Source organism: Scleropages formosus, chromosome 20, assembly GCF_900964775.1.
Source record: "Scleropages formosus chromosome 20, fSclFor1.1, whole genome shotgun sequence".
NCBI lineage: Eukaryota > Metazoa > Chordata > Actinopteri > Osteoglossiformes > Osteoglossidae > Scleropages > Scleropages formosus.
Genome location: NC_041825.1, coordinates 16,515,970 through 16,535,265, shown reverse-complemented (window position 1 = coordinate 16,535,265; position 19,296 = coordinate 16,515,970). Strand labels below are relative to the sequence as shown.

At 43.0% G+C, this 19,296-nt stretch overlaps 1 protein-coding gene across 2 annotated transcripts; it reads left to right on the top strand.

Moving 5' to 3' along the window:
* The first annotated feature begins 854 nt into the window (after positions 1-854).
* LOC108939813 (uncharacterized protein C16orf96-like) lies at positions 855-19,147 on the top strand. 2 transcript variants are annotated; one of them, XM_018761440.2, is made up of 16 exons: positions 855-1,654; positions 7,392-7,496; positions 8,212-8,292; positions 8,471-8,584; positions 8,722-8,935; positions 9,350-9,435; positions 10,340-10,462; positions 11,516-11,590; positions 12,204-12,368; positions 12,689-12,807; positions 13,089-13,154; positions 13,242-13,343; positions 14,279-14,426; positions 15,747-15,858; positions 16,628-16,747; positions 17,191-19,147. In XM_018761440.2, the coding sequence occupies exons 1-16, from the start codon at positions 1,247-1,249 to the stop codon at positions 17,358-17,360; spliced, it is 2,208 nt and encodes a 735-aa protein (XP_018616956.1). In that variant the 5' UTR covers positions 855-1,246; the 3' UTR covers positions 17,361-19,147. The 2 variants fall into 2 exon arrangements, with proteins under 2 accessions (XP_018616956.1, XP_018616955.1); XM_018761439.2 differs by having other exon boundaries at positions 8,722-9,037.
* Positions 19,148-19,296: the final 149 nt, after the last annotated feature.

Below are 19,296 nucleotides of genomic sequence, written 5' to 3'. Positions count from 1 at the left end.
ACATTGCCAACTGCCGTTACAAGTGTCCGAATCCTAATGACGCCAATAACTGGTGTTTGCTTTTCCTATTATTAATGTATTAGTAATTATGTGGTCAAATAAACATCTGATCTGTTGCTAATACTGCTCTTAAACTCTGAAATGGCTATAATAAAGAGCTAAAGTAAAATAATCTTTCCTTATTTTGCTTCACAAAATCTACCATGTCAAACCAATCTTTAAATGAAATTTGACACAAGTACATAATCCTGCATGGATTATAAAATAGCAGAATTGTCACAGAACTGGTTAACACCAGACTCCAGAGAATCTTACAGTTTGAAACTTCAGCTGGTTCTAATATTTGGCTGCATTTACTGGTTAATTCCGGTGAGGAGCATCTGCAGCGAAAATATGTAATCTGTTCTGATATGTGTGAGTCCAGTTAAAATGAAATGGGAGAAATTCCCATTTTAAATTAAATTTGCACTGGATTGGACGCAAATAAATTTGGTGTATATTAATAACAATAATAAAGTGTTACTGTGTACATGAATAACAATTGAACAAAATGTGATTTCCCTCAAAGAAAACTTGGTCTCTTCTCTTCTTGAGTCGTACAGTACTTTAAGAAACGCAATGTATTGACTTAGCGTAGTGAGCATTGCTAAGCAACTACTGAAATTGAATGACAGGCGCGCCGCCCAATGAATGAGAAGAGTGAACTTGTAGCAATGGCTGGAAACAATGCGCGTGAAAAGTGGGCGGGGACACAGAAGATAGATCGAACGGCCAGAACGTGTTCGTTTATAACGCAGGGCCGGTACACATGTACACAAAGTCTCTCTCTGTCACACGCACACACGCACATTCAAGTGACATGCCGATAGTGTCTGAGAGCCTTTTGGACGAAGTCACACAATGCTATGGATTTAGTTCCGTTCTTTTCCTTTTTGTCCCATGATTTAATTATTCTGAAGACGACTGACTACAATCAATGCTGTGTTTACAGGGAAAACCTTCGTAAATATTAAGCTTTTTTGTGTTTTGGAAAAAAAAAATGTTCTTAATTGTTCTAGACTTTTTACCCATAAATAATATCTATTTTTTACACTTTTGCGTTGGACCTTTTCCATAAAAAAAAGAAAAAAATCAGTCGTGGGCTTTTTCACAGGAAAATGATGTTCACAGACATTAAGGCAACTAGGATGCGCCGCGGTCAACTTTCCTCGTAGTTACCGGGTGTCCCGATGCAGCGCGTGCAGTCATGACAAGACTCATTTCCTTGGTCGACCTGGTGAACCTGTCCATCGGAACGCCAGAGGCAGGCTGGGTGAACTTCGGCGCCCTGCACACCCTGCTGCATGCCCTTCTGAAGCACCTCAACCTCCAGGATGCGACCGCGGAGCTGGCGGAGGCGCTGGAGGAGCACGAGCCCCCAGGGGGGCAGGGCGACCCCCCGCTGCAGCGCTGCCTCAAGGACGAGCCCAGAGGCTTCCTGCACATAGAGGACAAGCTGCGGCACATCGAGAGCCAGCTCACAGCGCTGGAGAGGCTGCCCAGCGGAGCGGATCTGCTGGCTCGGAGCAGCTCGTCATCCTCAGCGGTGAGCGACATGTGGCAGCTGATGCAGCTGCGCAGGAAGGTGGAGGCCTCCGAGGACGGGGTGTCTAAGGTAACGAGGAGCCTCCCGTCCCGGACACGTGCACTTAACCTTGAGTTTAGTTCGTGGTGGGGCGTGACGTGTCATCTGGTCTGCGCACTTACTCTTTGCTGTTTCTGAGTGCGGAGAAGAGCAGAGGTTGGATCAAAAAACCTGCTGATCTCCCTTTATGTGACACCTTTCTTTGTCGGAGGCAGCCTAGTACAGTAACAGTGAGTGATCGATAATCACCTTTAACTTTCTTCATGGGGGACGCATTCATACGATGTTACTTACTGTGTCAGTTCAGGGGGAGCATCTTGGACAAGGGCGCTGCACCAGAGCTGGGTTCCAGCGCGGTCCCTAGAGACTGCAAAACGCAGGCCCGAATACCGCACTACCCGCTGCCCCTACATATTCTTTGGAAATGCGGGGGTGGTGTAGGCGTGGAGCGCATTGCAGCACAGAGCTCTGATAAACAAGTCATAAGGAAAGGGACTTTGGCATCTCCAGGGAATGTGTCAGTGGCCACTGCTCCAAGGAAAGGTTCCAGGTGCTAGAGTTGGGAAAAGGGGTCTGTTCTTCCAGAACTGGTGCAGAGATCTCTGCACGATCTCACATAGTACTGATGATACTGAAGTATTGAAGATACTGAAGACTTAAATTTCTTTAGGAAGGTTTTCAGTGCGAACTAGTAGGGTAGCGCGGCAGGTTTGGCCGGGGCCTGCTGGATGGTGGATCTGGGGTTCGAGTCCTGCTTGGGATGCCTTGTGATGGACTGGTGTCCCGTCCTGGGTGCGTCCCCTTCAGCCTTGCGCCCTGTGTTGCTGGGTTAGGCTCCGGTTCACCGTGACCCTGCTCGGGAGAACTGGTTTTAAACAGTGTGTGTGTGTGTGTGTGTGTGTGTGTGTGTGTGTGTGTGTGTGTGTGTGTGAGAACTAGTACAGACATTAAAATGTCATACATGTTATAGCCTTCTACTTTATGAAACATCCATTTGCCATTTGCTTTCCATGATTAGTGAAAAAAATGTCAGATATTTGATGCTTCTGTAATTAAGGGTTTTTTTTTTTTTTTTAAACCGAAGAACACATGTTTACCAAGAGATAACTGATTATATTGTTGAAACAAAGTGTCCTCCTTACCTTGTCTTGAGTCCTTTTCATTCAGGACTCTGGGCAACTATGTTTACTCCAGATCTGCCTTCAAAACATATATGGTATATGTGGTTCCTTTGCAAACATTTTCTGGACAAATCTCAGACCTTCTCAGGCTAGTTTGTGTTTACTGCCTGTACAGAGTATGCCCACTGTATATACAGGTAAAACCACTGCACTCAGAAGACAACCATAACAAACAATGGCAGTCCCATCCATGGCATTCAAGGTCCAGCAAACTGTCAAAGAAAACCATAGTGAAATAAATAAAATAAAACTGTAGTCGAACATAGTCAGATAGCATGTTATACTGTGTCATACCCACTGTTTAGTGGCCTTTCTCTCACGTTTTCAATCAGATACCTGTGAGATGATAAATTCAAAATATTTGTCACAGCAGCAAGTAGCAGGCAGTGAGCACAAAAAATTCTGTTCTATCTACCTTTTACAAAACTAGCAGTAGGTGATTTAGCGCTTACATATACTGTACTGCTTTGTAGTCTTGTTCTAATCCCGCTCCTGTTGTAGCGCCCCTGTGCAAAGTACTGACTGAATGAACTGCTCCAGAAAAACTAACCGGCTGCCTAAATGGGTAAATTATTGGAAAGTTGGTTGTGTAGCACTGTAAATTGTCTTAGGCAAATGTGTATGCTAAAGAGAGGCTTACAATTTATCCATTAATATACAAAGTTTGCATCCCCAAATGGTGGTGAATTATGGAACTACTGTACATGTTCAGTGCCCACACCAATACACTTCACCATTGCTGTTGTGTTTGCAGTTTATTATATTTACAGTATTTCATTAAAACCAAGGCCAGTACATGAGGTCTCCGGTTGTTTTTTGGTTTCCTACACAAAATACAGTTCCTAGAAAATGAGAAAAGATGTAGTTCTTCCATATCTTTATGAAGCACAACACAGAATTATCACAGTACAGAAAACGGGGTATTACAGGAACACTTTCACAGGGGTGTAACAAAAGTATTTACAAAACATGGATGCAGAGCACACACGATACACAGAATATTCCCGAGACCCAGCATAAAGGGATTTTCGATGTATTTATAGAATTTGATCAAGCCCTACCCCAATCATGTTGTGTGATTTAAAAGCATGAAATTTCATCTATGAGTGGTGTAAGATACAGCATTTTACTTACTGTAAGTAGTGTATTGTAGTATATCTAGCAGTGTAAGTCAGCTTGAGTGAATAAGGTGTGGACTGATAACACTACGTAGTGTTCATTGGGAGTTGCTTTGAAGAAAAACATCAGCTTAATGATTAAATGTAAATGTAATATTAGCTTGTACAATTTTGGGAATACACTTTAAAATAGGTCCCCTAGTGTGGACAGAAACAAACGGCTGCATGTCAGGAGGATAAGCACTGTAATCATGGCTCGGCAAAATGCTCTCACACAAAAAAAAAAAAAATGTTTATAAGCCGTGCGCTAGAGAGATGCTCTAAATAGGAGTAATTGCTGTCCTATTAATAATAAGATCAACAAGCCACTTTTAGAACACTGAAACATGCAACATGTGGTGGATTCAGTAAACAGAAATCAGAAATTTTTATCTGTATATGTAAATGGTGGCTTTCTGTTAGTTCCTTCCATTTGTACTATTTGAAATGTAGAGACAGAAAGCCATTAATACTTTCTAATGTGTTCACAAGATAACCCTTTTCTACTGCAAGATTTACAATAACTGATTAATGCAATAGCCTTATTCCAATAAAAGTGTGTTTCTTAATAGAGTTTAAAAATTATTAAAAGTATTGATTTTGCATATAAAAAAATGTTCATACATCGGAAGTTTGGTGATCCGATTGAGTCGACAGATAAGGTTTATCTTGCCATACATCTTTGATCTCACTCGAACTCTCAGACTCATTCATAGCGGAGCACATTAACAACTGTCAATGCTTTGAGCAGAGAACATGACTGACGGCACCGAGATCGTAGCTCTGAAGTTGGGCTCCACGGATCCTCGGCAGGTTTATGAGACGCACTTTAAAGAGTAACGGTTATGTCCGAACGACAAAGTCGTATAAGCCGAAGTGGAGTAGGTAACTGCATAGCCGTCAGCTCCACGCTGCTGTCAGCTGTGGTGCAGAACCGCAGATGAAGCCGTACACTCATCTGGTGATGTCCTGCCAACCCTTCTCTTGCCATGTTGGCTAATTAGCGTGCTCAGCTGGGGGCCTCTCGACCCCGGATCAGTAGCAAATAATGGAGGGCCGGACAATGGCCGACGCTGACTGAGGATTGCCTGCCATCCTCTCGGGTGACTCCTCTCAGCTTCTCTTCAACTGTGTCCTTTGAAAGAGACTGTCAGGATGCTCATGTCATACTGCTTTGAAACGACGTGCATGATGCGTGTCTGACTTTATGTTTTGTTCGGTCACGAAGGCGCATGTTCATTGGGAACGTTATCGGGGACAAAAAAAGAACTCGTCCAAATTAATCTCTTTGAGAAACGTGGGTTTCGCATGAAGGCCTTGAAAGTTGAATATAGGCATGTTTTGTAGCGTAGGTGTCCAGACTCGGGGAATGCAGGATTTCTCTTTACTGGTGCAAGCCCAGACTTGTCCCGCGCAGGGCGGCTGCCTCGGTCTCCGTGTGGAGCTCTAATTGATACCCCCAGAGCGGGCTGTCAGTATCTGTACAATAATAAGGCTCGGGTGATGCGAAAGTCAACCGATGAGAGCAGAACAGGCCCCTCTGTCGAAGCTCGTTTAATAATTGATGCCCTCATTTCGGGACAAGGTGGGTCAGTCACTGCTGTTATCTGCTCCTCAAGGTGACCTGGTGTGACCCATCTCCGAAGGACCCTTCCAAAAGCTCTCGGCCGCCTTGTCTTCGCCTTTCGTTCTGTCCTTCTTAACTAGGGTTTACACTTCAATTTCTTGTACCAGAACCATAAAAATGCCTTTGTTTTTCTTTGGTCATTCACCGGTCGCCGACCGTTACGTTACGTTCTTGTCGGTCTACTCTCTGCTGTTTGTTGCAAATGTTTTTGTACGTAACTGCACTGGTTGTCAGGGTGGTTGTCCTCTTAGATCCATGCTGTAACCATGTGAACTGTGTGCGGCGAATGCTCTGTTGTGGGGAGATTCATAGATTTGCGCCCTCGGTGTCTCTTTGTAGTCATTGTGTCACGGAATGCAGTCACCTGACCGTCCTCATTAATGGCTCACTAGCTGTTTTAAGGAAATGGCTGAAGGATTTCTCGGGAGTGGACGCCGGACTCCCCCATGCAGCGTTTTCTGTGAACGAACGTAGGAAACGTGCAAACCGCTAGGGTTGTGCCCTTTTACCGCTCTTGTTTGAGTAGATCTGCCGATTATGTTTTTATTGACACAGGCCTGTCAGTTGCCATGGACAACAAATGTGCCGTGTGCGTGTGTGTGTGTGTGTGTGTGTGCAGGGTGAAGGAGTGTACTAAAGAAGAGGCTCAATGCTGTCCTCAGTCAGGGGTTGCCACACACACCAGAGAGCCCCTCACTGTAGTGCGAGGACATTTCCCTTATTTCAGGGAAGTTCTCGTACACAGTTTATGCAGCTACTTCCCAAAAAATGAACTCTTGCTGTCGACTGAGAGTCTCGTTGCTGTTTAGCAATGCGCAGAATAGAAAAATATTGGTGTGGAACTGCAAAACCGATTGGTTTCTGAGGTGTCTCAGTTTTATAGACCACCATGACCCTAACAAGAGTCAGGATAATCAGTAAAAAGTGTCTTTACTCATATCTGTATCAAGGAAATGTCAACCAGTGGCCTTCAACGACAATCCCTGGTGTTTCACAAGCGTGGCACTAGCATAGCAGCACACCAGTCATTTAAGCTTTACTCATTCCATTTCAGTTCAAAAGCATTAGATTAATATTGCTTCCTCTCTGGCTTTCACCTCAGATGTAAGCAGTTCAATATGATTCATTAGAAAGTTCTATAGATTTTAAAGGGGGGGGGAGTGTGGTGTGGCGGGTCTGGACTTTGAGTCTTGCTTAGAGTGCCATGCGGCAGACTGGCGTCCCGTCCTGGGTGTGTCCCCTCCCCCTCCAGCCTCGCGCCCTGCGTTGCTGGGTTGGGTTCCGGTTCGCCGTGACCCTGCTTGAGACAAGTGGTTGCAGACAGCGTGTGTGAGTGATAGATTTTAAGTTACTTGTAGATTTTTCATTCCTTACACCACAGTCCCTTTTTATTATTGATTCTACTGTTTTACATTCACTGGAACCAAACTGCTCAATCAACATTACTGACGAGGACAGAATAAAGCCTTGTGTACCTTGTTGGGGGTTGCCGAGGACAGCAGTGACACTTTTCTTCACCCTCTGCCATAGAACAATATGTGCTTTTGGTCCGTTTTCCTGTCTCCTGGACTAGTGTTGTAGTGATGCTAGACGACCTGTTTCAAGGTGAGGGAAGTTCAAAGTAAAGCTGAGGGGGAGTGGACTCAATAGCTGAACACCTTCTAAATCCAGTTACAAATAATGGAAGTGGAAAAATAAGTGACACTTACCGATGCTTTTCATTGCACAACTTAATTTTGGCCTGTCTGTGCATACACACTTTGTACTCTACTATCCCTCTGTCTCCTCTGGTGTGTTACCAGTCTATGGCTCTGATCCAAGACCTAATGAAGGAGATTAGTGAACTGCAGGCGTCCACAAACAGTCTACAGGATGAGGTCAGGACTCTACAGGAGCAGCTGTCCCAGGTAGGTCATCCAGCTCTGCTGGGGGCATCAAATCAATTGCTGAAGGAGGAGGACATTTTCAGAGATTGCCTGGGTTCTGCCTGGCAGAAGTGTAGTGTTCAGATGTTTAAAACTTGTAATGGATTTAAATGGACTGAAACTGTTCTTTATGCTGTACGCGGTACCAATCCAAAGTGTAAGTGTATCTACGCAACCTGGCTAGTTCTTGTGTAGAATGAACTGGAGAGATGAGTGAAAAAAGCAACCAACAAGTGCCCTACATCTCTTGGTATGAGCTGCAGAAGGCATGTCAACTGATTTCCTGCTCAAACTTGTTAAATGCCAAACATGGAAAAAAAATAGCTTACAACAAATTTACCAACAGAACAAACGTTTGGCTGGTACTGTATACAGTATCAGATGTTTAGCAATACATGCAGACCAACTGGGGGTCATGGTGGTGTGGTGGGTCTGGGGTTCAAACCCTGCTTGGGGTGCCTTGTGACGGACTTACGTCCCATCCTGGGTGTGTCCCCTGTGCCCTGTGTTGCCAGGTAAGGCTTCGGTTCGCCGCGACTCTGCTCGGGATAAGCAGTGTAGGCTAACTGTAGCTGACAAGTGCTGTGCGCTCCATAAATAAACCTGTATGAAATTCTTAGTATGATTGTTTTATTATCTTGATGACTACTGAGATCTATTACCATGTTGCATGCATGTTTGCTGCTTTGGTTTCCAGCTGAACATAAATGAACAACTGGGCAAAATTTCTTATTTGGAGAAGTGCTGCCACCAAGTGGAGGGTCTACCGAAGGCGGTGGTGAGATTTATTCTTTTTTATGTCTTCAGGAATTCATTTAAAGTCTTTCTATCTTCTTAAAAATTAGCTCATTTTTGAGTTCTCTAATTCCACAATGTCTGGCTACATACTAATTCGACATATAGAGTCATTTTCAATTTCTTACATGTTACATCGTGCCTTCACATACCCATCCAAGGCTGAGTTGCAGGAGAAGGTCAGCCTCTACCCTGACCCAGGGGAGCTTTCCAAGTTTGTCACCTGGGAGGTCCTGCAGAATACCCTGGTCAATGATGCTCACCGACCACAACAGGTATGGATATGTACTGTTGTACCGACCTCTTTGGATCTATTTCTGTATTGTTTTATGGAGCCGAGTGTACCGCAGAGCACTTCATATACATGTCCGTGATGGTAAAGTTTGCTTTTGTTCATGTTCATTGTCTTGAGGATTCACAGGCACCCCGGGCCTCCTCACGGTCACCAGTGCTCTCTTGCACTGTACATGGGGTGGACCTCTACCCAGAGACGGTGGACGCCTTGAGGGACGTGGGCCAGCTGAATCTCAGACACACGTCCCTGGAGGGAAAGGTGGCACAGCTAGAGAAGGGAAAGGTTGAGCAGTCCCAGCTTCAGCAGCTGGAGGATCACCTCAAAGACATGGGTATGAGCTACCACTCTAGCCAGGCCTGTCCTGATGACACGCTTGAGATGGTCCAATGCTCTAATCCACTGTCTGGTGAAGCACAGAGAGGGACAAATACTGGTGAGACAAAGTTTATATATGTAGTCAAATACAAAGACACAGACGAACAAACGTTCACACCATCAGGCAGCTCACACTATCCAAACTATCTGTTGTTACGATATCCATAATGATAACTAACTAACCAGTTAACTAGAAGGCGATATGGTACATCAGTATGTAGAAAGATTACCTCACAACTCGGGGTCCTTCGATTAACCCTGGCTGGATTGCTGTGGTCCTGTCTGGATTAGTGACATGTGGCAATGAATAAGTATGTATGACATTCTGATGAATTGCAGGCAAACAAATCTGTTTTTTTGGCTTTATTAGTCAGAAAAGATATACCTGAGAATCTGCTGGAGCAGCTGAATCAGCTGAAGGTTCGGGTGGACGGCCTAGTAGCAGATAAGGCAAAGGTAAGAGGGTTACGCAGATACACATGTGCAGTTTGCATGTTCTCCCTGTACTCACATGGGTTTCCTCGAGGTGATACAGTCCAAAGACGTGTTTCAGATGGCCTGGGGAATCTAAATTGTTCTTTTGTGTGTATATGTGTGTATGTGAATGAGTGTGTGTTAAATTGCTGTGTTGTGTGGATGGGTTCAAATCAGTTTATTTATCTAGAGCTTTCTTCTCACCAGAGTGGCATAGAGCAATGAACAGTTTTATAACGTTAAACCAGGTTACTGAAAATAATACAAAATTACAGATATAACATGTACTATTAACAATAGAGTAAGCCGGGTGGCAACAGAGGAGAGGAAGACAAAAAAATTGTCATTGTCACACAAAGAGTGAAAAATAAATCTCTAGGGGTCCACGTGTATTGATAATAATAATTAACTTAATGTAGCGTCTCTACCATGTTTAAGGTACATTGGACAAAGGCAGTTAAATATGAATGAACACTTTTTCGGTGAGGCACACTGTATCAAATGGTTCTCCTCCTTCACGTACTTTACTGTCACTAAAAATGCAGGGCATGATGGCTTGCTCTGCCCAGGTACTGCAAAGTCTGGAGTTAGATCTTAAAGCAGGAGCAGAGGAGGGCAGGCAGTTTCATCTTCTTTCAGTTTTGAGGGACACTAGGGTGAATGCCAACAGGGTGGTATTGAGCAGACTGTGGACAACTCCAGTTCCATGGTCTTCACTGGCTCTCTTAAGTGCTGGTTCAGTTACTTTACATAGAAGCCAAAAGACGTTAAGGAACTTCCAGTGCAGACATGGAACTCATGGAACCCACCAAGTCCATTAACGCATGGAGGTGACATTGCACCCATGGCGTCCCAAGCGAGGCCTACTTGTTGCTTATGTCCTCAGGACTCGGAGTTGATGGGGGACGCGCGAGGGGTTGTTCTGCAACTGGAGGCGGCTTGTGAGAGACTCACCAACACCACCACCCACCTCCTGGAGGAGCAGAGCCGGAAGCAGGAGCACATTGATGTGAGCGTGGGCAGTGGAAGGGCAGGAGCCAGAGGAAGAAACATATCTGAACTTACACTCACAGATATGAGAATGAAGACATGCCTCACGTACACATATGCATGGAACAGATTTAAATAAGCTAACAAAGATTTACATTACAACACAAACCGTCACTGGAATAGTTGTGATGGTACTGAATCTATTACCATAGTCAGAGTCCCAGAGTTAAACAGACTTGGACAAGTGCTTTTTCAAATAAACAGCTGTTCAGTTATTTGAAAAAGAAAGTACGCCCTCCTTTAGTTGTGTTGTTTTTCTGATTAGTACATAACTACTCCTTATGTAGTTCTCTTCAAGTCCTATCTGGAGATAAATCAGAATCAGAATCAGAATCAGAACGAGCTTTATTGCCAAGTATGTTCGCACATACAAGGAATGTATCCTCATATGGCAAAAACACACCACCAATTTTACTGTTTTTCACGTAAGGTTAGGGTTATCTACCGTAGGGCAGTATTTGGGGCTCTTCATTTTTGGTGGGTTCACAACTGTGGTTTGATGAAGAACAGTGTAGTGGGTCGCTCTCTTCCAGTTGGCTCTAAAGGGTGTAGGTTCAAATCCTGCCTAATGCTGTAGTACCCTTGAGCAAGGTACTTACCCTCAGTTGCTCCAGTAAAAATTACACTTCTGTAAAAGGAGGTAAATAATTGTAAATAGCTTAATGTATGTTATTTTGGAGAAAAGTGTCAGCTAAATGAATACATGCAAATGTAGTTTCACTGCCTGCTGGAACCCCTTAAGCCAAAGGTAAGAGGTGGTGGGTTCTTGTCAGCAACATACAGAGCACCTCAAAGGTTTCTTGCAGAACTTTTTTAAACTCACTGAGTGAGTGTATTTCTCTTCCAGACTTCAGTTTAAAACCGAAATGAATATGAAGTTTGTACAAATAATTAAAGAGGTCACAATTAAACACAAACATGTCACAAATGAACTTGTATTTTCACTGAAATATAAAGTAATTTCAACAATGAAACAGCAAATTTTCTATCAATACATTTTTGTTTCCTCCAGCATCTATATAAGTCTGTGGAACATCTGGATGAGAAGAAGGCAGACAAAGACCTTGTGGAGATGAAGATTGACATTGTAAGTTTCTCAGAGCTTGTGTCTAAGCTAAGGACTTTCCCTCAACCTCCTTCGGATACTGCATTCTGGACTTTACCCTGGTGAACACAGACCTTCGTACATTCATTTGTTTAGCTGACACTTTTCTCCAAAGCAACTTACAATGTTACGCAACCTGCAGCTTTACCTATTTATACAGCTGGGTAACTTTACTGGAGCAATTTAGGGTAAGTACCTTGCTCAAGGATATACCAGCATTGGGTGAGATTTTAACCAGCAACTTTCAAATCAAAAGGCAGCAGCTCTAACCACCATGTTCCCACCACTTAGTTTTAATAAGCACAACTTCTTGAAGAAAAACATCACATTGTCAGTAATAATTCCTCTAGTTGCTGTCCTTTGCTGTACTTTTTTCAATTATAAGACAAATATAGTTATATTTTTAGTATAGTTTAGTATCCCTGCAAGGAAATAATCGTATTTTCTGGACATAAGGAAGTCCATGGTTGAGGAACTGGCACAATGGCTAAAAAGGTTGCTGGTTCAAATCCTAGAAGGGGGACTGCAGCTATATATGTGGAAAAGGTGAAAATGCAGCTCTGTCCCTTGATTAACATTGAATGCTCTGACACAGAAAGCAGACAAGAGGGCCCTGGAGACAAAGGTAAGCCGCATGCAGTTTGACACCGTGACGGAGCAGCTCAGTTCCATGTTCCAGGATCTCCTCAGCAAGGTCACTGGCCAGGAGCATGACTGGCATAATGTGATCGAGAAGATCTCCGCTGAGATGGAGAAAAAGGTGATGTCATTGCAGAGTAACCCACCCTCAAGACTGAGATGAAAGCATTGTCACAAGTGGCCCTGATGAAACTCCTTATTCTTTCCAGCTACAGTATAATTATACAGTACATACTCTCTGAATGTGCTTAACCATGATCTCATTACACAGCATATGTGTATGGAAACATAAATAAACAAATATGAATACAAAATGAAAATGTCACCAAATATTTATGGATTACATTACAGATTTGGTACTCCAATGTGATCATCTAGATTTTTTGAATGAATTCCCTTGTTCCATGGTTGGTTAAGGAACCCATTGTGTTGTTCTTGCAGTTGAATCGCATTGAGCTGGATCCCCTGAAAAAGCAACTGGAGGACCGATGGAAAGCTATCCGCAAGCAGCTGCAGGCCCACCCGCTGTCCGTGGTGGACGATGCTGCTGGTTTCAGAAAGTGAGCCGCTCTCACCCTAACCATGTGCATGACCCTTGGGCTTCCTGGGAGCCAATGTGGGGTACAGTTTAGGGAACCGGGTGTGTGAAGGTTTCAGCTTCAGTAGGAGTATTCATCAATTATGAAAATAATGTCACTGAACTCCTGGTAGAAAAACATGTTAAGTTATATAACTAAAAATAGGCTATGCAAAGTACCCTGGTAAAGTTAAGGAAATGAGTAACAAAAGTGATGCTGTATAGCGCTGCTTGAGCCTCTAATTCTGTAGCTCTCATCCACAGACAGCTGGTAGCACGATTCCACTGTATTTCCTGCGATCGACCTCTGGACATGATGACCCCAGGACGGTAAATCCTTAACACTGAGTAACTGAGCACCTCTTGTTTTATTGGCACGCTAAATGATGAACGCCCCACCCGTCTTTTCTTTTAAAGGCATCTTGTCACCGTACCCTCTGCCCCTGGCCTGCCACCTCACAAGTCCAACCGGCCGTACTCCTCATACGACGTGGAGCAAGAGCGCCAGCACTTCCGAAGGTGAGTTCAGGAGCTGCTTCTTTGTTGCCTACTTGCAAAGTTTTCCTTGGACTCTATGCACCAGAGTAGGTAGACATAGAGGAAAAGCAACCCTCCAAATTTTGTGGATCCCACCACTGATGCAGTACTGCAGATAACAGTGATTTTCATAGCTGTGCTGTAATTTCGTCAAATCATAGCACAGTTTTGTCTTCCAGTCACAGCTGAACTCGCACGTAGTGCTTCGGAGAGAAATGTCTGCTAAATGAATAAATGTAAATGTATTTACAAACTCCAGCTTCCATTTCTTAGTGTGAAGCAACGCAGTAGCAAAGCCCTCAGTGACATTCTAGTCTAAAGGTGCTCATGGGGCATTAAAATATACTAGCATCCAAATGCCCTGAATTGCTGACAAGACTCTGAACACATTTACAGCCCCCGCTGGCTTGCAGGAGTTGGGGGAAGGATAATGAACACAGTCGGCCAGTCAGGGGAACTGTGATAAGGGAGAAACACGGGCAAACACACTAAGAGCGAGTTTTCACAAATACGTAAAGGCAGTTGTTATTTAGTTATTTATTCATTTATCGAACTCTTTTCTCCAGAGTGACTTGTGATGTTAAACTGCTGACAACGATTTACTCATTTATACACCACACATACACACATTGTCTGAAACCGCTTGTCCCGAGCGGGGTCGCGGCGAGCCGGAGCCTAACCCGGAAACACAGGGCGTAGTGCTGGAGGGGACCCACCCAGGACGGGATGTCTTCCAGTTACAGCTGAACTTGCACGCAGTGCTTCGGAGAGAAATGAGGAGAGAAACAAAAAACTTAACTGTCTGTTTACAGCATCTAATGACCCTGTAGAGCCTTCACTTTTCCAATGGCAGCACAGAAGTGTAAGAACCCCTGCGGGATTTTATTTCTAATAATTTCCTTCCCTGCATCCATCAGCGACCGAGTCTCAGAGATGGCGGACTACAGCTTCCTACCTGTTCCTAGGAGCTGTGGCGGCAGCCACACTCTTACTCTATCTACCCGGCGCTCCACCCGGCTCCATCACCTTGGTGAGAAACAGTCCCTGTTTGGACCTACAAGCCAGGTAAGTGTTGACCATAGCTGGGTCTGAGCTTCTGGATGCTTTTTGCATCTCTTCCTAATTTGGGAGCACTCTATTCTTATAAAAATAAGTACAAATAATTTTGTTTTTGTATAGTCACCATCCCAGAAGATTACCAGAGGGCATTTAACAGAGAGAAGCACATTCATACCTACATACAAATACCTTCACACCTCAACTTATGAACACAGACAGCTGTTCTTGTCATTCCAAGTCACTTGACCTGTTGTGTCACAACCAATAAACACTTAATAATGCTGACATCCCTCAATTTATTCACCTCAGAGATTCTCTTATGCCTTCCACCCCTCTTGGGGCACAGGCTGTGAACAAAGGCACTCCAGGTGTCACTAAGAGCTGAGATGTAATGACGCTTCCTTGTTGGCGTTTCTGTAGCTGGCAAGGTTTATATGGTGTGGGGTAGCTAGCCCCATGTCCAACCCTCCTCCTTTCTCAGCCGGGCTTGGGACGGTCCATAGCGGAGTTACCTCAGATATAACTATAATTAATAGAAAATTACTCTTAAAAACAATATTTTTATAACTTCTTGCTACATTAAAAAAAATCTTCAAAAAATTCCAAATTCAGTGCTAATTGTTAACCCACTGATCCCTTACGCACATTCAGCGCTCATCATTTTCTGCCCACTCTCAGCTTTATCATGTCCACGTTAGTCTTTATGGTAACAATACACCTCTTCTTACCTCGCTGCTAGAACACACAAATGACATGAGCTGTGGAGACGAGTTGAATTAAGGTGGTCCTGCACTCCCCTTATGTGGAAGTGCCCTTTACTGTCATCTAACAGCTTGGCAGGTAAACAGAGGTTGCATTCTCTGTGCTGCAAACTGAACATTTATAAAATGGATATTGTGTCATTTTTTTGGAAGACAAAATACTGTAATGTGTATATTAGGAATATGTTGTCTTTGTGGAAAAACAAAAGCTTATTGCTAGTAGGGGCAGAGAACTGTAAAGGAAAACTGTGCTACTTGCAGTGAGCATCCAGCAGTTCTGCCTGTCTTCAGACCCCAGAAGTTACAATTACAATAATAATTTACCTCAGTACAATAATAAGAGCGGGGTTGCTTACCCTGTCCTCTTAGGGCTAGACATCATGCACTCCCTCTTATTGGGGACATATAACAAGCCATTTACACCTTACGCCTTTTCTTGTTATCTTTCTGATTTAGAACCAGAGGACAGGGAATCACTGCTTTAAATCTCTAATTTTTTAGAGTTGGATGAAAATAAAATCCACATGGAAGTGATGCATGTGATGTGTGTATCCATCTCTCACAGGACGAGGAGGTTGACATCATTGGCCTGGATGGGCAAATCTACAAGGGTCGGGTGAATTCAAGAGCACTCAAGAATATGGAGTCGTTGCAGCCTTCCTTCATCTCTAAAGAAGGTCATTATGCATGGAAGGAAGTCCCACTTGAGAAAAAGTCTTTTACACAGAATATTTGCACAAGTGATTCAGCAGTAAATATCACACCAGCCTACTCCGGAAAGACACATAAGTCAGCTTTTCTGCATCATTATCTCAATCCAGCAAGACTGCTATGCTCTGTCTGCTTGGTGGTTCCACCCATAAGGAGTCCAGAATTGAAAGTCCTTCGGTTCTCAGTTTTGTCTCCCACGTGGTGGAATTCAACAAGGGTCTCATAACCCCACTTTGAAACCCACTTTTCTCCAGATTAATCTTAATTAGTCCATCACACAATCTCTGTATTTCCTGCCTGACAACTGATTGTATGGGCATCTCCTTGAGTAATGAGCACTAGCAAAAACCGATGGTATCAAACTGTGCTTTGACAATCACATCCGTATGCAAACCTGATTATCCTGATTATACCCCTTTTTGGGCAATGTGTCTGCTAAATGAATAAATGTAATGCAAAATTTGGTCTAGATAAAGTTGATACAAAATTTAAATATGATTAGACTTTGATGAAATGCCCTTCATACGCACAACATAAACATTCACCAACTGCTTGCAAAGATATATTCTTTGAATGGTCTGTGATTAGAATTTTATAGTACATTCAGCTCTGGTTAAGTATATCTTTTGGGGGTAGAGTAGCAAAGACTTTCCAAGACCATATGCTTTGAGTTGCAGTCATTAAGTTACGTGTGTGACTTATTAACATAACTAATGTGCGTCTATGAAATTGCAGGGTCTCGCAGAATTCGAGAAAAACTGACCCAACCGCGGAAACAAAATGACCTCCTTGCTAAGGGGAGGCCTGGGACTCGGGCTCGACCACAGAGTGCAAGGACACCGTGCAGCCAGTCAGGTGAGCATCACTTCATTCTAAACTTGATCAAACTGCATGTTTTCATCTCGTTCACTCACAGATGCGGCATTTTGCCATCAGTTGACTTGGATACTGCATGACATTTATTCATGTAGCTGATGCTTTTCTCCAAAGCAGCTTACAATGTTAGTCTACCTACAATTATTTACCCAGTTATACAGCTGGGTAATTTTAGGGTAAGTACTTTGCTGAGGGGTACTACAGCCAGGGGTGGGGATTAAACCTGCAACCTTGGAGTCCAAGGGCAACAGTGCTGACCACTACTCTACCAGCTGTCCCCACATGAAACAAGATGTTCTTGTTAATGTTTTTGTCTTGCTCACAAAATTGATTATTTTACTGCACATTAATCCACGTTAATCCACAACAGAAATGATCTTGAATGCTTATGTGCAATCCTTGTGTCCCCCCCTTCCCCCCAGCCATATTCTGCGCTGCCCAAGAACGCCCTGTATCCTCCATGGCTCGACTGTCCCATGACACTGTCTCACAGCCCTCATCGCAAGTGGGTACCGTTAATGAGGTTCAGCAGAGACTGGAAATCCATCTGCCAGTCAACGGGGGAGGAGAAACTGGAGAAAAAAGCTCTTAATTCACAACTTTCAAGACTTCTATATCTCTGAATAATACTTTAATGTGTATATATAGACTGCAAAATGTATAAACCTTCAACAATATTTTTACATTTCACATTGGCAAAAAACTTGACAAACTTTGTAAGGGACAGGTAGGGTTTAGTTGTTTTGCTGTGTTTGTAACTGCAGGGCAGTATGACTCACTGAAGTTAAATTCAAAATCAATATACCCTGCAGTTCCAAGGAGCAGAAATGCTCACACAATATTATGTGATCGAGACTCAGTCAATTTAAATCAGGAAGGGATGTTTAAAACAACACTCAGTTGGTTAGTCTCACTGTTAGTCTGCTCAGAAACATGCATGTTTCTAGCACTTGGTTTGTATTTTATATCACTCTTTCTGTAGGAATTGCAGGAATCATCAGTTCAGGTGCTGAAAAATTTCCATCCAAAGAAACATGTAGGCTCCCTTGATATGTCAGCATGCATAACAGTTTTGCTTTAATTCATGTGTTTTTATCTTGTTTTACTGGCATGTGTAGTAGTAGTAAACCAATAGCAGAAAAAATTATAGAAATATTCCAACAAACCGACTTAGTCATTTAGCCACACCAGAGAATTAACAAGAGTGATAAAGTTATTTTTTCTTCTCACCAGCACACTATAGTCATTATGACACATCAGCTTATGTTTGCAACACATCCCTTGAAATGGAAAATATTCTGATAGTTCATGGCCTTATCATGAGGGAGTGAAACACTCCAGATTCTGCTATACAGTGAATATAGTCAGTTAAAAGGTGTTGTTGAAAACAACAAATTGTATATATTTATACATCTTTACAAAAATATATTCTGTTTCTTAATCATTGTTTATAAATAAAGGAAAATGTCAAAATGCAGGGAAAATGTAAATGGACAGTTTCAATAGAAAGGGCAGCTGTGGACATCTGGAAGATGCCTGTAAAAGTCTGGAATATGATAGTTAAAGGTAATCAAGAAGGGCAGCACAGTGTTGTGGAGAATAATACTGCTGTCGCACAGTTCAGTGTTGCATGGAATTTGCATGTTCTTCCTGTGTTCATGCGGGTCTATTCCCGCAGTCCAAACATGTGTTTTAGGTGTGTACTGCTGACTAGATTGCCTCTCGTTTGTGTGTGTCTGTGTGTGTGTGTGGCTGCACTTCAGCAAGGGACTGGCGTCCTGTGCGGGGTGTACACCGACTAGCCTGTGCTTCAAGGATAGGCTCTGGACCACCATGACCCTGACCTGCTTAGTAATGAGATATTGATGGATATGTACATAACCTATCATAGAAGCACTACAGATTGGAGGCAACAATCATTATTCACTGAGTCACAAGCAATTATGTGTTAGAAGTCAATGTTTGGTGTTGCATACAAAAGTTGCACTGGTTTGCAAACTGGTTTGCTAAAGGTAATGATTTATAAGTTCTTAGAAGTCAAAATAAGTTATTACATTCCTTCTAACATCCCTCCGGTAAAACTTTAAAGGACCACATTTCAGTGAACAAAATGTACTGTAAGCTGGCACAAGATATAAGATATGAACTTCAGATTTCAGTGTTGGTATTCACATTTTTCTCCTCTTGTTAGAATTGTTCCAGTCTTTCCTGTTTTGGACTCAACTCATTTGCCACACAAGCATGGCTGCTATGAACAGGGTTAATGCGGAGACCCAGCTTCCTTCCTCTGGGGGACTTCGTTAAGTGGTGTCAGACATAGGCATACTGTATTTTTAAAATTAGAAACCTTTTCTGTGACACAGATATGCAGAAAATATGTGAACCCTACAGGGATGCTCATTATTCTTGTATAAAGTATTAAACTTATAAAACCTAAATCTTAAACTTATGAAATGAATAAATGATTGATTTATATACCTGATTTGCTTACCTAAAACAATGTAACTTTGGGTTCACTTATTTTTCTA

What these genes read in the sequence shown, in the direction of transcription:
- LOC108939813 (XM_018761439.2), top strand. Translation starts at nt 1,247, where the DNA reads ATGACAAGACTCATTTCCTTGGTCGACCTGGTGAACCTGTCCATCGGA. An exon ending in ATGCTCACCGACCACAACAG is followed by an intron (nt 8,585 to 8,721) that starts GTATGGATATGT and finishes CATTGTCTTGAG; the next exon opens with GATTCACAGGCACCCCGGGC. An exon ending in ACAGAGAGGGACAAATACTG is followed by an intron (nt 9,038 to 9,349) that starts GTGAGACAAAGT and finishes TGGCTTTATTAG; the next exon opens with TCAGAAAAGATATACCTGAG.